The sequence below is a fragment of the Syngnathus floridae genome, chromosome 20 (genome assembly GCF_059516105.1).
Source record: "Syngnathus floridae isolate MCC-2025c chromosome 20, RoL_Sflo_1.0, whole genome shotgun sequence".
In the NCBI taxonomy this organism is placed as follows: Eukaryota; Metazoa; Chordata; class Actinopteri; order Syngnathiformes; family Syngnathidae; genus Syngnathus; species Syngnathus floridae.
In genome coordinates, this window is record NC_142432.1 from 291,020 (window position 1) to 311,959 (window position 20,940).

General features: G+C 43.4%; 2 protein-coding genes across 4 annotated transcripts in view; both read left to right on the forward strand.

Annotated features, from left to right (window-relative positions):
* Positions 1-843: 843 nt before the first annotated feature.
* On the forward strand, positions 844-9,054 carry dnajb6b (DnaJ heat shock protein family (Hsp40) member B6b). 3 transcript variants are annotated; one of them, XM_088363497.1, is made up of 10 exons: positions 847-1,310; positions 3,718-4,009; positions 4,255-4,364; positions 4,436-4,522; positions 4,721-4,819; positions 5,730-5,858; positions 5,926-6,079; positions 6,151-6,221; positions 7,543-7,641; positions 7,687-8,378. In XM_088363497.1, the coding sequence occupies exons 2-10, from the start codon at positions 3,945-3,947 to the stop codon at positions 7,869-7,871; spliced, it is 999 nt and encodes a 332-aa protein (XP_088219623.1). In that variant the 5' UTR covers positions 847-1,310; positions 3,718-3,944; the 3' UTR covers positions 7,872-8,378. The 3 variants fall into 3 exon arrangements, with proteins under 3 accessions (XP_088219621.1, XP_088219623.1, XP_088219624.1); XM_088363498.1 differs by lacking the exons at positions 7,543-7,641; positions 7,687-8,378 and adding exons at positions 8,416-8,568; positions 8,722-9,054 and having other exon boundaries at positions 856-1,310; XM_088363495.1 differs by having other exon boundaries at positions 844-1,310; positions 7,543-8,379.
* A 287-nt stretch (positions 9,055-9,341) lies between these two features.
* Positions 9,342-20,940, forward strand: part of LOC148380584 (uncharacterized) — a 72,499-nt gene continuing 60,900 nt past the window's right edge. Inside the window, exons 1-10 of the mRNA XM_088363754.1 lie at positions 9,342-9,413; positions 9,556-9,597; positions 12,095-12,175; positions 12,362-12,519; positions 12,601-13,419; positions 13,501-13,598; positions 13,707-13,955; positions 14,115-14,303; positions 17,883-18,004; positions 19,960-20,082. Of these exons, the coding sequence (XP_088219880.1) occupies positions 9,357-9,413; positions 9,556-9,597; positions 12,095-12,175; positions 12,362-12,519; positions 12,601-13,369 (1,107 nt within the window). The 5' untranslated portion in view covers positions 9,342-9,356 and the 3' untranslated portion in view covers positions 13,370-13,419; positions 13,501-13,598; positions 13,707-13,955; ... (1 more) ...; positions 17,883-18,004; positions 19,960-20,082. The remainder of the gene's footprint in view (positions 9,414-9,555; positions 9,598-12,094; positions 12,176-12,361; positions 12,520-12,600; positions 13,420-13,500; positions 13,599-13,706; positions 13,956-14,114; positions 14,304-17,882; positions 18,005-19,959; positions 20,083-20,940) is intronic.

Sequence of the window (20,940 nt, forward strand, 5' to 3'; positions counted from 1 at the left end):
AGATGCATTACCTACCGGACCGGGCGGGCGGGCGTGCGTGCGGGCAGGCGGTCGCAAATGAGGCTTGTGTGCGTTTGTCATAAATGCACTATTCATGGCTTTTTTGGAGCCATGCCATCTCATCTCATCTCCTCTCGGCAACATCGCATATCTCAGGAGCCCCCAAACCTTCACCGCGTGCGACTTCAAGTAGTAATTGGCTCTTAAAAAAGCCGACTTGTCATTGAAATGAGGGATTCATCTCAATTATCCCGAGATGTATTACTCGGTGATGGATTAGAACTGACAGCGTTAATGCGGGATGCTGTGAATCATCAGCGGCAGGCATCGAATACACTTTAGCCGAGGGAAGCATTTGAACGGCAAATGAAAGCTTTTAGTCTCTGGGTTCAAGCAAAACTCCACCCAAATCTTTTTCTAAATCCACAGCGCTTCATCCTTCCTATCAGGATCTTATCAAAGTAGCCTAAAAAAAGGAGGGAAAAGTACGACGTTTTTTCATCGGTTTTTCTTTTTACACCAGGAAAGTTCTTCATCTTTCCCAAAAGCAAACAGCCCAAAAAATCACAAGGCCTGAGAATCCCAATAGAGGAGTTCTTTTCTTGGGTTGTGCTACCCTCTAGTGGCCGTGCTTCTTTTGTTTTGTGCCCTCGGGCGAGTATTTCCTTCAATGCTCCACAGGTGGCGCAGGTGCACTTTCGACCCCCTGGAGATGCAGGAACATGGAACTCATGCCGTGTTGTACCTTAGATGTTGCTTTTTTTTCTTTTTTCTTGTTGGTACGTTTGGATGTTAAATGCAATCTAACTGCGTCTTCACGTCATGCGTCATCGCTGACCATCAAAAAGCTCAGTCGACGCTGAAAGGCGTGCTACCTTCGCGTACCCCTCGTAATAAATGGTCTTGTCAGATGTACTTCAAGGTGGTGACATCGTGTGTGAATAAAATAGAAACTCAGACTTGTTCATTTTTAAATTGATTCCTTTCCCTAGCTATTGACTGTCTACGACAGAGAGAAGCCACCTTCGCTGTGCGTTTCCGGCTATTCTCCGACGGTTGGTGAACGCAACCGCAGCAGCACATTTCCTGTAGGTCGCACCAGGCAGGCAGCCAGCACCAGTACCAGCACCACCACCAGCGGCAGCACCAGCACCACCAGTACCAGCAGCTGAGCGGCGTTATCTACTGCTGATTGCCGTCCGTCCGTCAGTCCGTCAAAAGAAAGCGGCCACAGGAGTTTCGTCGGGTCGAGACAGCTCCCACCAACCAACCAACCAACCAACCAACCAACCAACCAACCAACCAACCAGGTGAGTGGATGTTAAACTGCTGCTACTTTTATGGCCAATCAATGCCGCATTTTATACATAAAAAAAAAAACATTTTTGTAATCAACGTAAGACATTATTGTTGGTACATTTTTCGCATGCAGGGAAGATATATGCACGTGGAGAGAACTCGAAACGCTGCAAAAATGAACGAGCGAAGTTTGATAGAGCCAAACAGTTGTTCATTTATTAAAATGTTGTAGCACAGTCATTATTTCAAGAAAAAACGTTTCATATTCAAGCGGAGCGGAGCTACTCGACTTCAACAACACTCATAACGTCACAATTTCTCGTGACGTTTGCATCCGTTACGTTTTCCACGAATAATCGTCAATAGTGAATTAATACACAACTAAAGGGGTCGATCGGCTTTCTGAAGACTTTTTAGATGTAAATTTGAATGTTATTGAATTCCAGCGCTTTTTTTCGCCAGCCAGCCACCCACTTAGTGTGACATATGGATGGGGTTTTTTTGTGACGTAATCGTCCAGAAATTTCTCGTTAGCGTCATATCATGCAAAATGGGTGGTGTTAGGGGAAAAAAAAACAAATTTGGAAAACAATTTGTAATTTTCATTTTAATAAAGTCGTAATTCGATGAGAATAAATCTTGTTTGTTTTTGTTTTAAATAAAAAGTTTAGAACGGCATTAAAGAAAATGTTTAAGTTCACCCAAAAATGTTTTTAGTTTTCAATATTTCATAATGATATAGCAGTAGGTTATTTTGGTCAGGTATTTTCAAGTATTTTTTTCAATTGTACTCCTAGAACACAACCAAAAGTTAAAAGTTGCACATTTATTAAAAATAAAATATTTCCATGAAATAGTCAATTGTTTTACAATAAAAACAGATCTAGTGTGTATAATGAGGGCACAAAGGGCTCATCCTTTTTCTTTGAACATAAGAAAAAAAAAAAGGCTGTTGCTTCCTAATATTGACTGCAATGTTATGAGTCAACAGAGTACAAGGCTTGATAAGATCACTGCTTACAAATAAGGCGTAGTTCACCACCAGCAGCAGCCATTGTGTGTCCAGACCTTTGAAGCAACTCGCCGGACGGTCACGTGACCTTCCGAATGAGGCCATTCTGCTTTTATTCTGCTGGGCATGTTTGTTTATTGTGTAGCGTATGTCTATGTGGCCACGCAACCACCCGTTTCATGCTGCAGCAAATGACTTGACGTGCGTGATGTTACTTGGAGCATCACCCCATTGATGGACCCCCATCGTTTTTGGTGCACACTGAGCAAAGTGGAAAGCTTGCTCCATATGTGCAACTGTGTGTAGAATTCCATGTCCTAAGTGGAACGCCATTCTGTTCTGTGATTACGTACTGGTGGGGAATTTGAAATTCACTTATTAAGATGTGACTATCATTTTTATCTTGAATACTCCCCCCCCACACACACTTAGTTCTTGTTAGATTTTGACAAAATCTGGCAAATATATGGCCCGGCCCACCTTCCACTGGCGGTGCCAAAGCGCCCCCCCCCCCCATGCTCATAACACAAACACAAGCGCAAAGGCCACTGCTATAAATAGCCAGCAAAACAGCGTTTCGAGTGTAAACAGTCCTACCTTGTGTTTTCTTTCACTATGACAACCGCGGGCGTGTCTTAACGGCCGGCCGTGGAGGAAGATGATGTTGCGCTATTTCCGTAAGGTCAGCGACGCTTGCGTATCGCATGACATGTTTGCTCAACACATGTCTTGTTTATTTTACGCTCCTGTCTTTTCTGCCCTGTACAATGCTGGGACCCCCCAAATAATCATTTGAATGAAAATAAGGCTTTAAAGCAACGTACAGAGCTTTTTTATTTTTGGCTCTTGCCTGCTGACGGAAAACTGGCAACAGGCTGCTCCCTCTAGTCCATGAGAAGAAGCTTGCGACGACAGCATACTGCAGCAGACATTTACAGTCAGATGTTAAAGCGCCCACCGGGCCAAAGTTTCTTTTTTAAATCAAAGTGTTTGTATGTTTGAAATAGCTCAATCCTGGGCTGTGGAAGAGCAACAAAAAGCAGGGGTGGACCATTATGTTTGTTTCACAAAAAGCAGTGAGTCAAACAATACAATTGACTCCCTTTTTGATAGGATTGTGTCGTTTGACTAACTAAATTCAAGCAAAGAAACGCCAAAGAAAGGAGTCACTCCCTGATCTGTTTTTAAGTAACAAACTAAGACCTATTGAGAAAAACCATGGCAAATGAACATGACATTTTCAGTCAATCCAAACTATGTTGTAATTGTCTCCACTCACTGTGTGTGTGTGTGCGTGCGTGCGCGTGCGTGCGCGTGTATATGAGACCTGTTGCAACTTGTTGTAAGCACAACACGCTAAATTCTTGGGTGTGCTCGCTCGCCCAACACGATTTCTTCTTTGACAGCCTGAGGGTGAGCTTTAGCTCTCGGTCGTCGCATTGGAAGAAGAGTGAGTGAATGCCCGTTGTGTTCCTGCTTGAACACGGCTCGCCCTCTGGTCTCAGCCCGCCCGCCCGCCCGCCTGCGCAGGAGCCTCTGCTTGTGAGCCTCTGCTTGTGAGCCTCTGCTGGCGAGCCTCTGCTGGTGAGCCTCTGGTGGCGAGCCTCTGGTGGCGAGCCTCTGCTTGCGAGCCATGGTGGAGTACTACCAGACGCTCGGAGTCCGCAAAGATGCGACGCAAGCGGACATCAAGAAAGCGTAAGTGTGCTCCATCCCGCTCCGTCTGTAATGACAGCTCTCCGGAGAGGAAATGCTTTCCTGTCCGTTAGACGGCGGAAGTTGACTGACTTTTTTCCGCTAAACGTCTGCCAAAGCTCCTTAAAGGTCCACAAAGTCACTTTATGAAATGAAATCTGCTGGCGAGCAGTGTCAAAAAACAAAGAGCAAGTCTGCCATTTTGAGTCCTTCTGGCACCTTGAATTTGGTCTTTTTTTTTGGCGCAGCTACAGAAAACAGGCGCTCAAGTGGCATCCGGACAAGAACCCCGACAACAAGGAGGAGGCTGAGAAAAGGTTCAAAGAGCTGGCCGAAGCTTACGAGGTGCTCTCGGACGGTGAGAAAGACGTCCAAGCGAACGTGCCTAACGCATTGTTTGCTCCAACCTTTGCGTCTGTTTGCTCGTAGAAAACAAGAGGAATATTTATGACAAATATGGCAAACAAGGGCTGCCTGCGGCGGGAGGAGGCGGCGGCGGCGGTGGCAGCGGAGGCGGTAAGGAGCTGAACACCGCCTCGCTGTCCTTCAAGCAAATGATTGTGTTCACCTACTACATTCAGACACGTTTGACATTAAATTGACACACAATGACATTGTTTGAGTACAGACATACTATTATGCAAGAACATCAAAGAAATGGCTCAAATTGGTTGATTTCTTTTTTTTTTTTTTTTTTTTTTTTCTGTCGCGCAGGAGGCCATAACAATCACTTTGGCCACGGCTTCACATTCCGAAAGCCTGAGGATGTCTTCCGGGAATTCTTTGGCCGAGATCCCTTTGCGGATTTTTTCGGTAAGTGGCCAAACATTTTTTTGGAAACAAACAGAAGCCATAAACTGAAGCCGTAGACTAATCCGAGAGCAATCGCAGAATTATGTTTTAAAATTCCCCAAAAATTCCACCCTATTAAATTGGCTGAAAATAATGGAAGCAGCAGCAGCAGCAGCAGCAGCAGCAGCAGCAGCAGCAGCAGCAGCAGCAGCATCCATTTGATCCGTGGATGGGACTTGATGGCTTTGGCAGCCTTCCCAACTCAACTCTGGGACCTGTTGTGAGGATGCTGCCAAAGTATCTCCTCTGGATGGAGCGCCATTTCATTTGCCTTGGCTTCAAATCATCCGGCTGATGATGTCACAAGCTGCGTGGAGGGAGGTAGCGAGTCTGCCGCATGAGGGAGGGGCCGCCTCCTTCGCATGTGCGCTGGACGGCAGAGCAGAGCCCAGCTCTAAATATGGAGCTGAATGCGAGCGTCGACATCATCCGGCTGGAATGCTGTCCAAAATAGCCACCCGGAGTCGAGTGCATGGGGAGGGAAAAAAAACCTAAGCCAAAAAAATCATGTTTGACGTGTTAAGAAGAACACATGTTGGATGTGTAGAGAAGAAATGACTCCTACAATCAACTCATCTGCATACATTTTGGAGCAGTTGAAAGTGGGACCTCTCTGGCGCCCTCCAAAGGGAGCACACAGTTGAAAGTGGGACGTGTCTGGCGCCCTCCAAAGGGAGCACACAGTTAATACAGCTGTCCGCAGGTCTTTTTAGTTTTGAGAGGTCGACCGCGTGTCTTTCGGCTTCAATTTGTGTGCCTTGTTTCGTTGAAAACTAGCTGAATTCCACATCTCCAAATATGAACACAACTGTATATCAAATTTGAAAAGAACACCAAAGAGTTTGTCACGTGACTTTTGTTTGGTTTTCAGACAACGACCCTTTTGACGACTTTATCGGGCACAATTGCCACTTGGGGGCTCCCCGTTCCCGAACAAGAGGCGGCGGCGGCGGCGGCGGTGGCGGTCTCTTTGATTTCAGGGGCTTGTCATTTAACTCAGGTGCGTATATCCCAATGGCAGAAGCCCTTTGAATGTTTTAATGTCCACCCCCCCCCCCCGTGCCAAGGTTTTAACGCATTCGGCGACATGGGCAGCGCCAACGGCGGCTTTGCCTCCTTCTCGTCGTCGTTTGGCGGTGGCGGCGGAGGAGGAATGGGCAACTTTAAATCCGTGTCCACTTCGACAAAGTTCATCAACGGCAAAAAAATCACCACCAAGCGGTACGTATTCCCTCTTGGTTTTTTTGCATCACTTGGTGCGCCGCGAGCCCAAACGGCGTGCTGGTGTACAGGACGGTGGAGAACGGACAGGAGCGCGTGGAGGTGGAGGAGGACGGCCAGCTCAAGTCGCTAACGGTTAACGGTGAGGAGCAAGACAGACTAAGACTGGATAACAAGTAAAGTTTGCTTTAGCAGCCGCAAAAAAAGCCGTGCCACTCAGCCGTGTATTTATTGCAGCCGTATTTCCATATTCTGTGACGTATATTTCGATCCCGTACGGCCCGATGACATTGTTGGCATGTCGAGAGCTTCAACACATTAAGTCAAGGTTGGGCAACCTGTGGTGGGTGGGGTACTTACATCTACGGGGGGGGGGGGAACCCAAAAGCCAAGCCTCCCCACAAATGGTTCCTCAGCGCTGTCTTAAGTCTTCTAACGGCACCTTGCTAACCCGTTAGCCGACATCATGTAGCGTGTGATGAATGAACATGTGACTAACGTTACATTTGGTTTTTCATGATAAACACAGCGCATGTTGAAATTCCGCTAGTACCTGGAACTCCGTTGATTAACACCAGCACCAGAATGTTCAATAAAACTTCATTTTATGTTTGCGTTGTCGCGAGTTGCACTGTGTGTGTGTGTTTTCTTACTTCTCACTCTTTGGTTTTGTCTGACACATTGCTTGAAACCTATTTGCCAAAACGACACTCATTGTTTGGTTCTAATGCTCATCATAGTGAGTGAGTGAGTGAGTGAGTGAGTGGGTGAGTGGGTGAGTGGGTGTGTGGGTGTGTGGGTGTGTGGGTGTGTGCAATATAACTCATTTGGTTATCTCACTCGAGGTGACTCACCTTCACCGCTTGGCCACAACTTTGACTGCCTGCGCTTTCTATCCCACCCAGCAGCCACTTTATTAGGTACACGGCAGACAGCTGTCCAACAATCTAGTTGTAAATCAATTTGCGAATGAATCACTTGTCAGTTGAGTAGTTGTCCACCTCAATACTCCATTGTTCAAGTAAAAAGTGCTCGCCCGTACCACTGAAATAGTAAGACTACATAGTCAGTCAAAGTAAATGAGTACAACTCAATGCAGGCAGTATTTTCAGTAACATTTTGAACGAAGTAAAAAAACGGTGGAATACAACAAAAATCAATCATACGTTTGCATTCCTATATTTTCCTGTCTACGAACTGAAATAAACTTTGGAAGAGCTGTTGATTAGAGGAGCAGAAATGGCTCTTGTAGAGGCACACTGACGCCTAGTGGCCATTTATAGCTAAAGCTGGGTTTATTCAAGTGTGCTCTATTTGCTCGGCAAAGCAAACTATTACCTTAGTAAAAAGCACCCTTTTTTCTCCCCGCCAAGTATTTCAATTTCAAGTCATTCAAGAGATAATTGCTCGCTTTTACCCTCCCACGAAAACGAGCGCGATTGTCCTGCATTGTGTGTGTGGAGAATGTGTGCATGCGTGTGCTTTCAAGGTCACTCACAGTCAGGCACAGAAGGTGAAGATGAGCGAGGCGAGGCGAGGCGTGGCGTGGCGTGTAGGTCAGCCTAGCCTGGCCTGGCCTGGCCTGGCCTGGCCTGGCCTGGCCTGGCCTGGCCTGGCCTGGCCTGGCTCAGCTCAGCTCAGCTCAGGTGTGTTGTGTCACATTCCTCACATACTCAGCAGCGCTTTAGTTTGGAGTCACGCATGCCCATTGCTGTTGCTAAGCGACGCTGCAGCCAGCCCTGCAAAAACTGGTTTTCTAAATCATAATTTGGAATTCCACAATAGTGGTTGATTTCAAACACAATTTGATCTCCTTTTTATTTGCCTTGCCTGCGTTAATTACCATGATGGATTGCTGTCGAAAGCCATCTCGTTACCCGGGTAACCACACTGTGATCAAGAATATATTGATCCGGTAGACCCAAGCATAGTGAGAGAACTTGAGAAGAAAAAACTCCTCCCTAAAATTGCAAATCAAACAAACAAAATCAAAGTGAGCTCGGAGAGCATCTGAACCCCCACCCCTCGCTTCCTTTGCGCCTACTTAATTACACGACACAATGGGCGAGATTGGCCTGGAATCTGGTGCCGTCGTTCGTTTCCCCGGTGCTGCCCATAATTCAAAAGAAATGGAAATGACCTGCAGGGAGCAAGAAGCAAATTCCATTTCATTTACATGACTAATCACAATCAACTCAGCCATGTTTCATACGAATAGACTTTGCTATGTATTTCGGGTTGTGGTCAGGTGTCGGCCATGTTGTGGGCATCAAGATCATCCGTCCGTCCGTCCATCAATCATCACCGAAGGTATATATTTTGTTGTTCCAAAACAGATGTCCCAACAGACGACGACGAGCATCGCCGCCGCAGACACCATCTTCCCGTCGCCTGCTCACACCACCAGCGCTATCTGAGGAGCTTCGCCCAGAACCCGGCTGGCGATGACGACGAGGACGACGGCGAAGGAGACTACGGCCTTAGCAGAGGTGACAAACGTGTGCCGGCCGCGTGCGTGTTTTGGGGCGCTCCCAATTTTGGCCCAAGACATTCAAACAAGATTGTTTATCCTCGTTAACATTACATGTATTGTGTCAAATTTGAAAAAGCCAAATGACGACGGCTTGTCTGGCTCCTCCCAGGTCACGCGGACCCCAAGAGGAAGAAACTTTGGCTAAGGGAGTCGAGACGAAGAAGAGCGCCACCACGCCGAGTCTTCTTCCCCACATTCGGAGGCTTTGGTCCATTTTTCTAAAATGGTCATTACTTTGAACTTGACGTAATGTCCAATACGGATCGGAATTTTCCAGATTTTGCAGCACAAATCCTCAGACTAAAAAAAAGTGAAGAAGACAAACCTCTCTCCATATATTTGACCCCCCCCCCCCCACGAACATATGGATGCGTTATAAAATATCTGTTGTTATTTTTATGAACTTTTATGAAGCAATAAATGCACAAAAATGACTGACTAATACGTTTTTGAGACTCCATGTGTATGAGCCATTTTTTTTAGGGTGCGCTTAACGAAGGAATCTTGGAAAACATGTTGGAATGCGGCCCCGAGGACTAGAGCTTGACACCTGTGACCTTTGACCATGATATTTCCCTAAGCAACCCTTTCCACAGTAGTCACCATGACAGCCGACCACCAGTGTGGCGTCAGTGTGCCGAGCGCCGTTGGACGATCAGGAGAAGAAGATTTGAATCGACGGATGTGACGTCAGGTCTTTAGGTCAATTGAAGGCAGGTGTGCTCGCTCAAGGGGAGTTATCATATGGAGGTGCCACCGAGCGCGTGGCGGCGCGGTGCGGCGCGGCGGACGGTTTCTCAGGTAAGCGAGCATGCTAGCAAATGTTTGTCGTCTCCTGCCGTTTTTCACGACGGACGCCGTCCGTGTTTGTTGCACGATTGGCACGCTTTGTTGCCTTTTCTCACAAGCTCTTTTATTTCTTTCTTTATTTTGTTTGTCGCAGGATTGTCGTACTCTCGTGACTCACGCGACGGTGGGCCTGGAGGTAAATTGTAGGCCGGAGGCCATTTAGCCCGCGAGCAAATGTTTGCACTTTCTTACGATGCCATTTTTTATTTCTTCCAGGATTTTCGCTCTCTAGGGAGTGCACGGCACAATCGACTTTGCGTCGCGTCGTTGCGCGTTTTGGTCGTTTTGCCGCTACGGTATTTCAAATGTCTTTCGCGGGTGTTTTTTTTTTTTTTTTTTTCTTTTTAATAATGCTGGCCAGCATTTTTTCATTCGTTTGTTAAAAGTTCGTAAATGACGCCGGCGATAAGCTCGTGTTTGTCTGACTATAGGAAATGTTAGTTTGACTCTAGTTAACTGAACACTTTTTTATTATTTTATATCATGCGTGTGCCATTTCCGTGTTATGCAAACTGATAAATGTAACGAATTTAAGTCATGTCCAAATCAGAGCAAATCCATTCAAAGATGGCGCCCGCCCGCTCTCGTTCCGTCACGCAACAAACATTTGCGCGGGTTATTTTTTCCCGTTTTGGACGCCACCAACCTGGATCATCCATCTGTCCAATGTGAGGTGAGTTGTAGATGATGAAATTAAAATATGAATTATAATCTTTAATAATTCTTGTAATTTACCACAATGTAATGATTATATATTTTTTCAAATATAAAACTCTACTTAGAATGTATAAAATTCAAACATTAACTAATTTAGATCAATTATCATAACTTACTGCAATATAATATTCTTTTCTCAAATGTAAAACTCCTAGTATGTATAATTGTTGGTAAAAAAATCATGCCATTGGCACTCTACTCTGTCTATTTTTGTTGCAATAATTTGCTTGTCTTTTGTAGCACTAAAAAAGGCCGCCCAGCCAGTATCCTTGTATAAAAAGCAAGCAGGAGGCTCTTGAAGGAGCCCTTTCAGTGATGTTGAGGACACTAAGGAGGAAGAGTAGTCCTAAATCAGGTGAAAACCTGTTTTTGTCAAGTTTCGGCTTCCCAACACACAATGGTTGTCGAGTTTTAGCGTGCCAGCACACAATTAATGTCTGTCTGTGTTTTTGTAGGCTGCAAGAGGAGCCGAATGGGATAAGTAATTCCACATGAAAAGGCGCAATGGCCTATCCAAAGGCGCAATGGCCTATCCAAAGGCGTAATGGCCTATCCAAAGGAGCAATGGCCTATCCCAAGGAGCAATGGCCTATCCCAAGGAGCAATGGCCTATCCCAAGGAGCAATGGCCTATCCAAAGGAGCAATGGCCTATCCAAAGGAGCAATGGCCTATCCAAAGGAGCAATGGCCTATCCAAAGGAGCAATGGCCTATCCAAAGGAGCAATGGCCTATCCAAAGGAGCAACGGCCTATCCAAAGGAGCAATGGCCTATCCAAAGGAGCAACGGCCTATCCAAAGGAGCAACGGCCTATCCAATAGAGCAACGGCCTATCCAAAGGAGCAACGGCCTATCCAAAGGAGCAACGGCCTATCCAAAGGAGCAACGGCCTATCCAAAGGAGCAACGGCCTATCCAAAAGAGCAATGCCCTATCCAAAAGAGCAATGCTATATCAAGTCAAGAATCAAGCAGCACGCTGCAAAAGTCGACGTTTGCGGATCATGTGCCCAGGAGGGGGCAGTGTGGTTGCCTTTGGTTATGGGTGCACGACGGAAAGGTTGCAGGTGTGGCCAGTGTTTGGGGCTCTGATGGTTGGTCTTGCTTAAGAGGTGTGCAGTGGTTGTGGCTTGTCTGGATCCAGCGTTGTCTTGTGCTTTGTTGCCATTGACGGCTCACTTGGGGGAGGACGTGGTTACGTGGACGGAGACAAAACGAAACTTTGATGTGGATCCGAATGTTCAATTTTGCCATATGATTTTGTCTTTTTCTAACCTGCCACTGTTGTACTTGCTGCATTCTTTGTTCTCCCCCATCGGTGTAGGGCGGCGTTGGAGCGAGCCGATCCCGAATGTCCAATTTTGCAATTTGACTTGTACCATTTTGCCTTTTTCTAACCTGCCACTGTTGCACTTCATCTAACCCTAACCTACCACCGCTGTGGTACTTGCGTTCTTTGTTCTCCCCTAGGTGTAGGGCAGCATTGGAGCGAGACGGTAACATTTTGTGTCTTTTTCTAACCTACCACTGTCGTGCTTGATCTAAGCTGTGTGTCCTTTGTTCTCCAGGTGTTATTTATGTGTAAACGCCCAGTGTGGCCCCGCCTGCAAGTGGGCGGGGCGATGCAGCTGGCCCCGCCCCCATCGAAATGGCCCCGCCCCCATCGAAATGGCCCCGCCCCTGGCCCCCGCACCCTGTACTACAAAAAGACTAGTAGGGCAGTAAGACAAAAAGACAGTAGGGTAGGGGGCGGGGCTTGTCTTTATATACAGTATGTATATATATATATATATATATATATATATATATATATTTATATACACGGTATATATACATATATATATACTGTATATAACTGTTTGTTTCTTCTGCATCTTCCTCCTGTCCTCTTGTTGCACATCTTCCTTGTAACTTTGCAGCATGTGGGTGCTAACGACGCTTTGCTTGAGGCAGTCGTCTCACCGCTGGCCTGCCTGCGTAATCTCTTCTACCTGCTGAAGGTTTTCATTCTTCTTGTTGTTCTCAACTTTGAATATCTTTTATCGGCTGGTGTCATTGGCGATCCCCATTTTTTTATGTTTTGACCCCACCCCCCTCACTCGTCTAACATGTATTTTTACTTTTACTCCTTTTGCTCAGCCCCTTACTTGTTAGTCCAGTCACCCCCTGTTTTTCATCTACATCAGGAACTAAAAGCGAGCCAGCAAATGCAGCAGGCAGCACTCGAGAATCTACGAAGCATCAAAGAGGACAAAAAGCAAGAGCTGATTCGAAAGAAGCAGGAGCACGAGGAGAGGAGGAAACTAGAAGAAGAGAGGCGGCGGCGGGAGGAGGAAGCTCAAAGGTCTTTTACACGTTTTCACAAGTGAAACGCCATCGAACCTGCTTTACGATTTTCACGTTCGTGTTTTCATCTGTTTTGCAGGCTTATCAAGCTAGAAAAGGAGCGTCAGTGGAAGGAGAAGTTGAGGAGGGATGAAGAGGAGCGCCAAAGAAGACTTCAGGAGGAACGTGAGGCCAAACAAAGGGAGGAGGAGGAGAAAGAAAGGCAGGCTCTCATCCAGGCAGCAAAGTTGGAGGCCGAACGAGAGCTCAGGGCAAAGCAGGAGGAGGAGCGCAAGCGCAGAGAAGAAGAGGAGAGGAAGAAAAGGGAGGAGGAGGAACGCCGGAGGCAAATAGAGAGACAGCGACAGGAGGAAGAGAGGAGAAAACTGGAGGAAGAGAGGAGGCAGTTGGAGGCTGAGAGGAAGAAGCTGGAGGAGGATAAAAGGATGGAGGAAAGGAAAAGGAAAGAAGAGGAGGAGCGACTGAAGCGGGAGGAGGAGAGAAGGAGGCTGGAGGAAGAACGCCTAAGGAAGCAAGAGCAGGAGGCAGAGGAGAGGAGACGGCTTGAAGAAGAACACAGAAAGGAGATGGAGCGGGTGGAGGAGGAAAGGCGGAGACAGAGGGCAGCCCAGGCAGCCGTCCGAGACTCTGAGGAGAGGAGGAGGTTGGAGGAGGAGGAGCGAAGGAGAAAAGAGCAGCAGGAAGAGGAGAGGCGAAAGAGGGAGGAAGAGAAACGGAAGCTTCAGCACCAACAGGAAGACGATCGGAGGAGGCGTGAGGAGGAACGAAAAAGAGCAGAGGAGGATAGAAAGAGGAAGGTGCAAGAAGAAGAGAAAGGAGCATCAGTCCAGTGGAGGAGGCAAGATTGACATTCAAGAGAAGCTCAACTCTCTGCTTCGAGGACTGGAGGAAAGGAAAGGTAAGTCAATACGACGTGAGATGATCAGATGATGAATGAGGAGCTTCTTGTTTGGTTCAAATTGCTCATGTGCCACCATAGGCCGGCAACCACGGACCATGCAATCCAGCAAGTCGGTGACTCTTACGCCGTTCAGGTCACTTTACCCGTTCACGGCGCGAATGGATGAAATCATCGAGGTATGATTGCAATCACCTCACAAGGGCTGCCCTCCGAAATCAAATCGATTATCTTTGCACTTAATATATTCTCTCCTCACTTTCCAACTCTCCGTCCTCTTCTGTTAGGTGGATGAGACTGTGGAGCCAGAGGAGGGTTGGTTGTATGGGCACAGACAAGGTCTGATGGGTTGGTTCCCAAAGAGCTACGTAGAGAGGGTGGGCCAGTCGGACTTGGCAGCCCCCGCGCCACCTCCGAAGTTGCCCATTCAGTCGCAGCTTTCTAATGCTCTTGAAGCGGCAAAAGTAGCTGGGACTAAATCTGCCTTCACCCCAACACACTCTCCAAACTCTACTCACTCTGACACACCAGGACAGGTAAGTTAGCTTTGTTGGATTTATTATAGGATGATATCACACACAATTGACATGGCTGACATAGCTTGCCTGGGGGAACTGTTACCATTTCAAACCACACCACGTCAAGAAAGCTTTTCTAAACGTACCTATATGGATACACCGTTTTTCTTTTATCAGCAGGTGGTAGGGAACCTGCTCGCCCAGGCCCTGTGCTCCTGGACCGCAAAGACGGACAACCATCTGAACTTTGAAAAGGATGATGTGATTCAGGTGCTAGGACAGCTGGTGGCTGGGAAACCTGAAGGGAGAACAGGGCTGGTTCCCCAAGTCTTACGTCACACTTGTGGGCGAAGGGGACAGTTCAGAGTATGTATTCAAATACACACAAAAAAAGAACAAGATCGTTTTAACATGTTACAATATTTTTTTTCTGAAAGCCTTGGTGGCAAAACGTCATACAATCAAATTTGCACAATAGATAAGTTTAAGTCATAAAGTAAAGTTTATTTCAGCAACTCTGGGAAATATCATTAATACTGCTTTGTAGTACATATTAAATTCTCCTGTGTCTGAGTGTGTGTATATAATTAGCCTGCTAATATAAATTTACATGATAAATGATAAATATAACGATAAACGAATCTTAGATTATTAGAAGATAAAAATGGGATAACCCTGAATGTGTTTTCTGCCTACTCATCAACTGCCACTAGGCAGATTGAAGCCTTGGCATTTTCATTCATTTAAAGTCAAAAAGTCCCAATGATCATCGTCACACACACATCTGAGCAGCAGCGGAGCCCCATTTCAACCCCTTACACTGAGTGCCAAGCAGGGAAGAAATGGGTACCATTTTGATAATGGTCACTGGTATGACCCGGCCGGGGGATTGAACCCCCTACCTCCCAATCTCAGGGCGGACACTCTCCTCTCCGGCCACTGAGCTGGTAAAGTGTCTAATTCCATGGGAGTGGGTGCTGGTTCGGTGAGAGCTGGTTCCGTGGGGTTGGGTGCTGATTATGGGCGATTCGATGTGTGGGAGCTGTTGTTTTCCTTTCCGTCTTTCGGCCTTGACGATCATCTTTGGCTGGGCTGTCTCCCTCTGGCACCTGCTGGTTTTATCTCCAAGTGACCTTCCTGTAAACATTCTCCTCCATTCTTGCACATAGACTGTCTCACCTAATTCTTTCAGTTTTGTCATTTTGTACGAAATTATGTGAGCTTTTGGCTGTGACATCATTAATCTATTACTGTTCCCTGACTATGCAAAGTTGGTTCTTTTGATCTCCATGTACTTGCTTACGTCATCATGCTTTCAACCATATCTTTTCTTTGTTAGGCAAAATATTTCCCTCTGTCCAGAACGTTCAGTAGTAATCGAAAACTGGCGTCTAGCATTCGTCAAAACATAAGATACAATCAAGTACTGAACATTTTTAAACGACTTTGGCAGTGTCCGTGATTTAGAAAATCATCAGGCATGCATTACACAGTTCCTTAAGGGTCATTAAGCTATTTAGGCAATATATCAAAAGGCATTTGTCATTTCAAAGTGCTCAGAAATATATATTAGATCATAAAGTTAGAAAAACCTTTCTCATTACCACTTATCAAAAATGTCTAGTTATGTCTTCTTTATTGATTTGGTGTGTAGGTATAATTATATGCTTAAAATGTTTCTTTTATTTATTTAACATGTGTATATGCTTGTCTGCTTATGTACTTTATTCAATGAGGTTTGAGCATATCTGTTTTTGTAGCTAGGCAGGACTTTTTGTATTTCGACCTCATTCCTTCACTACTCTACTAGTTTTGCAACACTATAATTACCTGAATAGTATACAATTGCACTTGAAACACCATTGTTTTGAGGCAAAATGCTGCATTCAAGATTTCTGATATATATATATATATATATATATATATATATATATATATATATATATATATATATATATATATATATATATATATATAAATAAAAACTTGGATTTATATTTTTAAATGGTCTAAATGCTCAATTCACAAAGCAAACGAGCCACTTGCACAGAGCACACCTACGGAAGCCCAACAAGCATGAAGGAAGCGGTGGTTCATTTCTTCAATTCGCATCGTATTCGTGATGAAGAAAGTTATTTTGGCCTTTTTTCCATCTAGTATTTTATTTGACGACTTTATTTAATTTCATCGTGTTCGTTTTATTCATATGGTTCATTTAAATCAGTAATTAACTGAATACTAGGTTGGGCCTATCGTAATGCGCAGGTTAGTAATGTGCATTCCAGTTCTTTTAGGTGAACGGATCTTTAAAATCAGTTCACTCATAAGATTCGTTCAAACGAATCGTTCAACGAATCCCCCCCACACACAAACACACAAAATGATAAGGCTTTTTTTTTTTTTTTAATAATATCCAGTGGAAATAACCCATACACATTAAACAATACAACTACCCCAAAATTATTATATATGATAATAATTAATAATAATAATTCCTTCCGAATCGTTCACTCACCGGCCAACATTAGCGCGGGCGTAATCACATGCCGGCTGTCTCCATTCTAAATTGCGGTGAAAAACATGAGGTAAGAACGATGTATTATAAATTAACTACTACCAACAATCGTAATAATATGGAGAGTTAAATAAACAACTTTATTAAATTATTCGATGAACTATTGTCGTACTAATATTGGTAGTGTTGTAGTAATTGTTCTCGTTCGCGCGCAGCTTAGCGCTAACAGCATTCGGAGCAACACGACGGAGTTTTAGCTTGTAGCTTGGCCTACCATCCTTTACGATTTTTTCCCCCTCTAAACTGCCCTACAAATGTATGGAAATGGTGTGTACTGTTAGAATGGTTTATAGACTTGCCCCTGAAAATGGGCAAACCTAAAGGTAAGTCTCGTTAAAAATGTGTTTATCTCGTTTATTTGAAAATATGATGTGCCGTGTTGCTTCGTTTTCAATTGGTTGATGTTAATAAAGTATTTTTGGTGTCTTTGACTGCCCAAAAGTGTTAATAACCAGCTGGAATATTCTAGAATATTAATATTGCCATATTGTGGCCGAGTTTAACTGTGAACTGCGCAGGTGTGTGTAATCAATTGGCGGCTGTCTCCTTTTTAAATTGCGTTGAAACGCATGAGGTAAGAACGATATTAACTACTACCAACAATTGTAATAATATGGAGAGTTGAATAATAAACAACTTTATTAAATGATACGATAAACTATTGTACTAATATTGGTAGTATTGTAGCAATTGTTCTCGTTCGCGCGTCGGCGCGAACACAGCATTCGGGGCAACACGACGGAGTTTTAGCTTGTAGCTTGGCCTACCATACTTCACATTTTTTTCCCTCTAAACTGCTCTACAAATGTATGGAAATGGTGTGTAATAGAACGATTTATAGGGTTGCCCTTAAATATGGGCAAAGCTAAAAGTATGTCTCGTGAAAAATGTGTTTATCTCGTCTATTTGAAAATATTATGTGCCGTGTTGCTTCGTTTTCAATTGATGTTCATACAGTATTCTAGTGTCTTTGACTGCCCAACAGTGTTGATAACCTGCTGGAATATTAATATTGCCATATTGTGGCCGAGTTTGAGGGTTTAAGCGTTTTAGAGAAGTAATGTTAATCTAATTTCATATTACTGTATTGGCCCAAATATAATTTTTTTGTTTCTTTAATTGCATTGCAGAAAATAAAGAACTTTATCACAATATTCTAATTTCCCGTGACAGTCCTGTATATTATGTATACTAATAACTGATTGAAGTTTAGTGGCTCAACTCTTTGTATTATACTGAAGCATGAAATCATTATGTACAACCCTTTCTGTAATTCTTTACATTCTTTTCAATTATGCTATTACTGTAGGTTTTTATGAAGTAAAAAACAAACAAAATAAACTATTTTTGTTTTGTATTGTTTTTTTTAGGGGCCTGCGCGAGTTGCATTTGCCTGCATTTCAATGGTGTAGTGGATGCTCCATGTGTGTTCATTTGGAGTTCCAAAATTACGTCAGCCATTATGATCTGAATACTTGAGAACAGCAAACAAGTAAGTCATTATCACTCATTTACAAAAGTCACACTTTACGACAAGTATTTTAGCATCTCCCAGATGTTTTAGTTTTGTCTGAGCTTAATGTTAACATACAATGCTAACAATTATAGATCAATGTTGCAGTCTTTATAACTCCAATATAACACCAATATTTGATCACAAACTTTGCAGCAACACTTATAGGCAGAAAATATAACAATACTCACGCGCATATATTATGTATACTAAAAATTGACTGATGTTTAGTGGCTCAAATATGCTGGTGACTGCGAACCACCCAATACAGATTTGACACAGTATGTGAAGAAAATGTGATGAATGCTAAGCTTGGTTAGCTTGATGCTAACGCATTATTGAAAGCACCATCGACAGACTAACACAACCAGCATCAGTCTTTTGTTTGCGGCTATGTCATGTGCCTGCATCTGGTTGAAACTGCCCACCCCTGCCCTGCCCTGCGCCTGCGTTGAGATCAGTGTGTCTCAATCATTTTCTGAGATGCCCCCCCCAGGGAGAAGAAAACATTTTACGCCACCCCCAAGCTTGTACCCTTATTAACATTAAACTTTAATGTTTCTTTAATGATTAAAGAAAACAAAAAATAAATAAAAAAGAAAGATCAACTTACAATAAAGAATAACATTGTTTTTTAGTTTGTAACAGAACAGATTCAATGTGCATCACTTTGCCTGAAATTAAGATAAATTATGATTATTTAAATGCTAAACATTCTTGACCAACTGCGATTTTTATGCTAAAAAAATACAATAAAATAATAATTAACATACATAATATTAAATAACAGCAATAAATAATATTCAATTCAAAGTAATTAGCACCATTAACTCTGGAGCACAATATATAAAACATTTTAACCTACAAAACAAAAATAAATAAAACAATTTGTGCTGTTTTTTTTAATGAAAATAAGGCAGCATGACGGAGACCATATATCCACGGCTGCAGGTAGTATCAGCTTTTCTACAAAAGTGTTGATAACCAGCTGGATTATTATTATTGACATATTGTGGCCGAGTTTAAGCGTTTTAGAGAAGTAATGTTAATCTAATTTCACATGTTGTATACTTTTGCTTAATTTTTTAATTATTTTTGTTTGTTTATTTTCACATACAAAAACATTTAAAATGTACATAGATTAAATACATGTGAAAAAGAATGTCTAAAAAACCCTCCAGGGGCTTGCAAAGTAGCATTCTCCAGAAATATGAATACACTTAAGGTAAAATTTCAATGGATAGAGAAATATGCATCCTAATACATGTCATACAGATGAAAAAAGAAACATTAATAACAGGGATAAGGCATACAACAATAGGGAAAAAGCACACCAAAACTATAACTAAAGAGAATAATGAATGGATCCAGCCAGGTTCATTTAGCATACCATATGGAAAGTATTTAGTCTCTAAGATAAGTGATTTCAGAGCCTTCTTAAATTGGTGAGAAAAGTCCCATAAAAATAGTGGAAGCGAATTGTAAATCTTTGACCCTCTGTAGCCTAGTATGTTAAATTGAGTTTGGGCTGTACGGGCTATTGGTGGTCTGAGGTCATTTGAGCTGCATGTGGGGTAATTATGGACCTAAGAATTCTGTCTAAATAAGTTATGAAAAAATAGGGGAAGGGTTCTCCCCAATGAGCCATGAAGCAAGAGACCAATTTGAAGATGATTGACTTGAAAAACAGTGAGGATACTTAGCTGAGTAAAAAGAGGCTGAGATGAACGTTTCGGATGTACACAACATATTACTCTTAGAGCTCGTTTCTGCAGACCATATATAGGCTCAAGTCTGTTACAAGCATGAAATCATTATGTGCAAGCTGTTTTTATTTAATTCTTTACATTCTTTTCAATTATGCTATGACTGTAGGTTTTTATAACGTAAAAAATAAATTAAATGAACTATTTTCCTTTTGTCATTTTTTTTAGGGGGCTGCACGAGTTGCATTTGCCTGCCTTTCAATGGTCTACTGTAAATTCCATATGTTCATTTGGAGTTCCAAAAATTACGTCAGCCATTATGATCTGAATACTTGAGAAGAACAGCAACAAGTAAGTCATTATTTCTCATTTACAAAAGTCACACTGTACGACAAGTATTTTAGCAACTCCCGGCCGGATGTTTTAGTTTTGTCTGAGCTTAATGCTAACATACAATGCTAACAATTCTAGATTAATGTTGCAGTCATATAACTCCAATATAACTGATATTTGAACACAAACTTTACAGCAACACTTGTAGGCAGAAAATATAACTAAACTCAGAGGCATATATTATGTATACTAAAAAGTGATTGAAGCTTAGCGGCTCAAATATTTTGGTGATTGCGAACCACCCAATACAGATTTGACACAGTGTGTGAAGAAAATGTGATGAATGCTAAGCTTGGTTAGCTTGATGCTAACGCATTATGGAAAACACCATCGACAGACTAACACAACCATGCTAACAATTCTAGATTAATGTTACAGTCATTATAACTCCAATATATCACTGATATTTGAACACAAACTTGGCAGCAACACTTGTAGGCAGAAAATATAACAATACTCACAGCATACAATATATTATGTATACCAAAAACTGATTGAAGCTTAGTGGCTCAAATATTTTGGTGGCTGCGAACCACCCAATACAGATTTGACACAGTATGTGAAGAAAATGTGATGAATGCTAAGGTTGGTTAGCTTGATGCCAACGCATCAATGGTGGAAAACACCATCGACAGATTAACGCAACTAGCATAAGTCTTTTGTGTGCGGCTATGTCATGTGCCCGCATCTGGTTGAAACTGCCCACCCTTGCCCTACCCTGCCCTACCCTGCCCACCCCACCCCTGCCCTGCCCTGCCCTGCCCTGCCATGCCCTGCGCCTGCGCTTAGTTCAGTGCTGCTCAATCAATTCCCTGA

Coding starts and splice junctions, on each gene's coding strand:
- dnajb6b (XM_088363495.1), top strand. CDS start 3,945: ATGGTGGAGTACTACCAGACGCTCGGAGTCCGCAAAGATGCGACGCAA. Junction 4,365..4,435: donor TTACGAGGTGCTCTCGGACG/GTGAGAAAGACG, acceptor GTTTGCTCGTAG/AAAACAAGAGGAATATTTAT. Junction 6,222..7,542: donor CAAGTCGCTAACGGTTAACG/GTGAGGAGCAAG, acceptor GTGTGTGTGGAG/AATGTGTGCATGCGTGTGCT.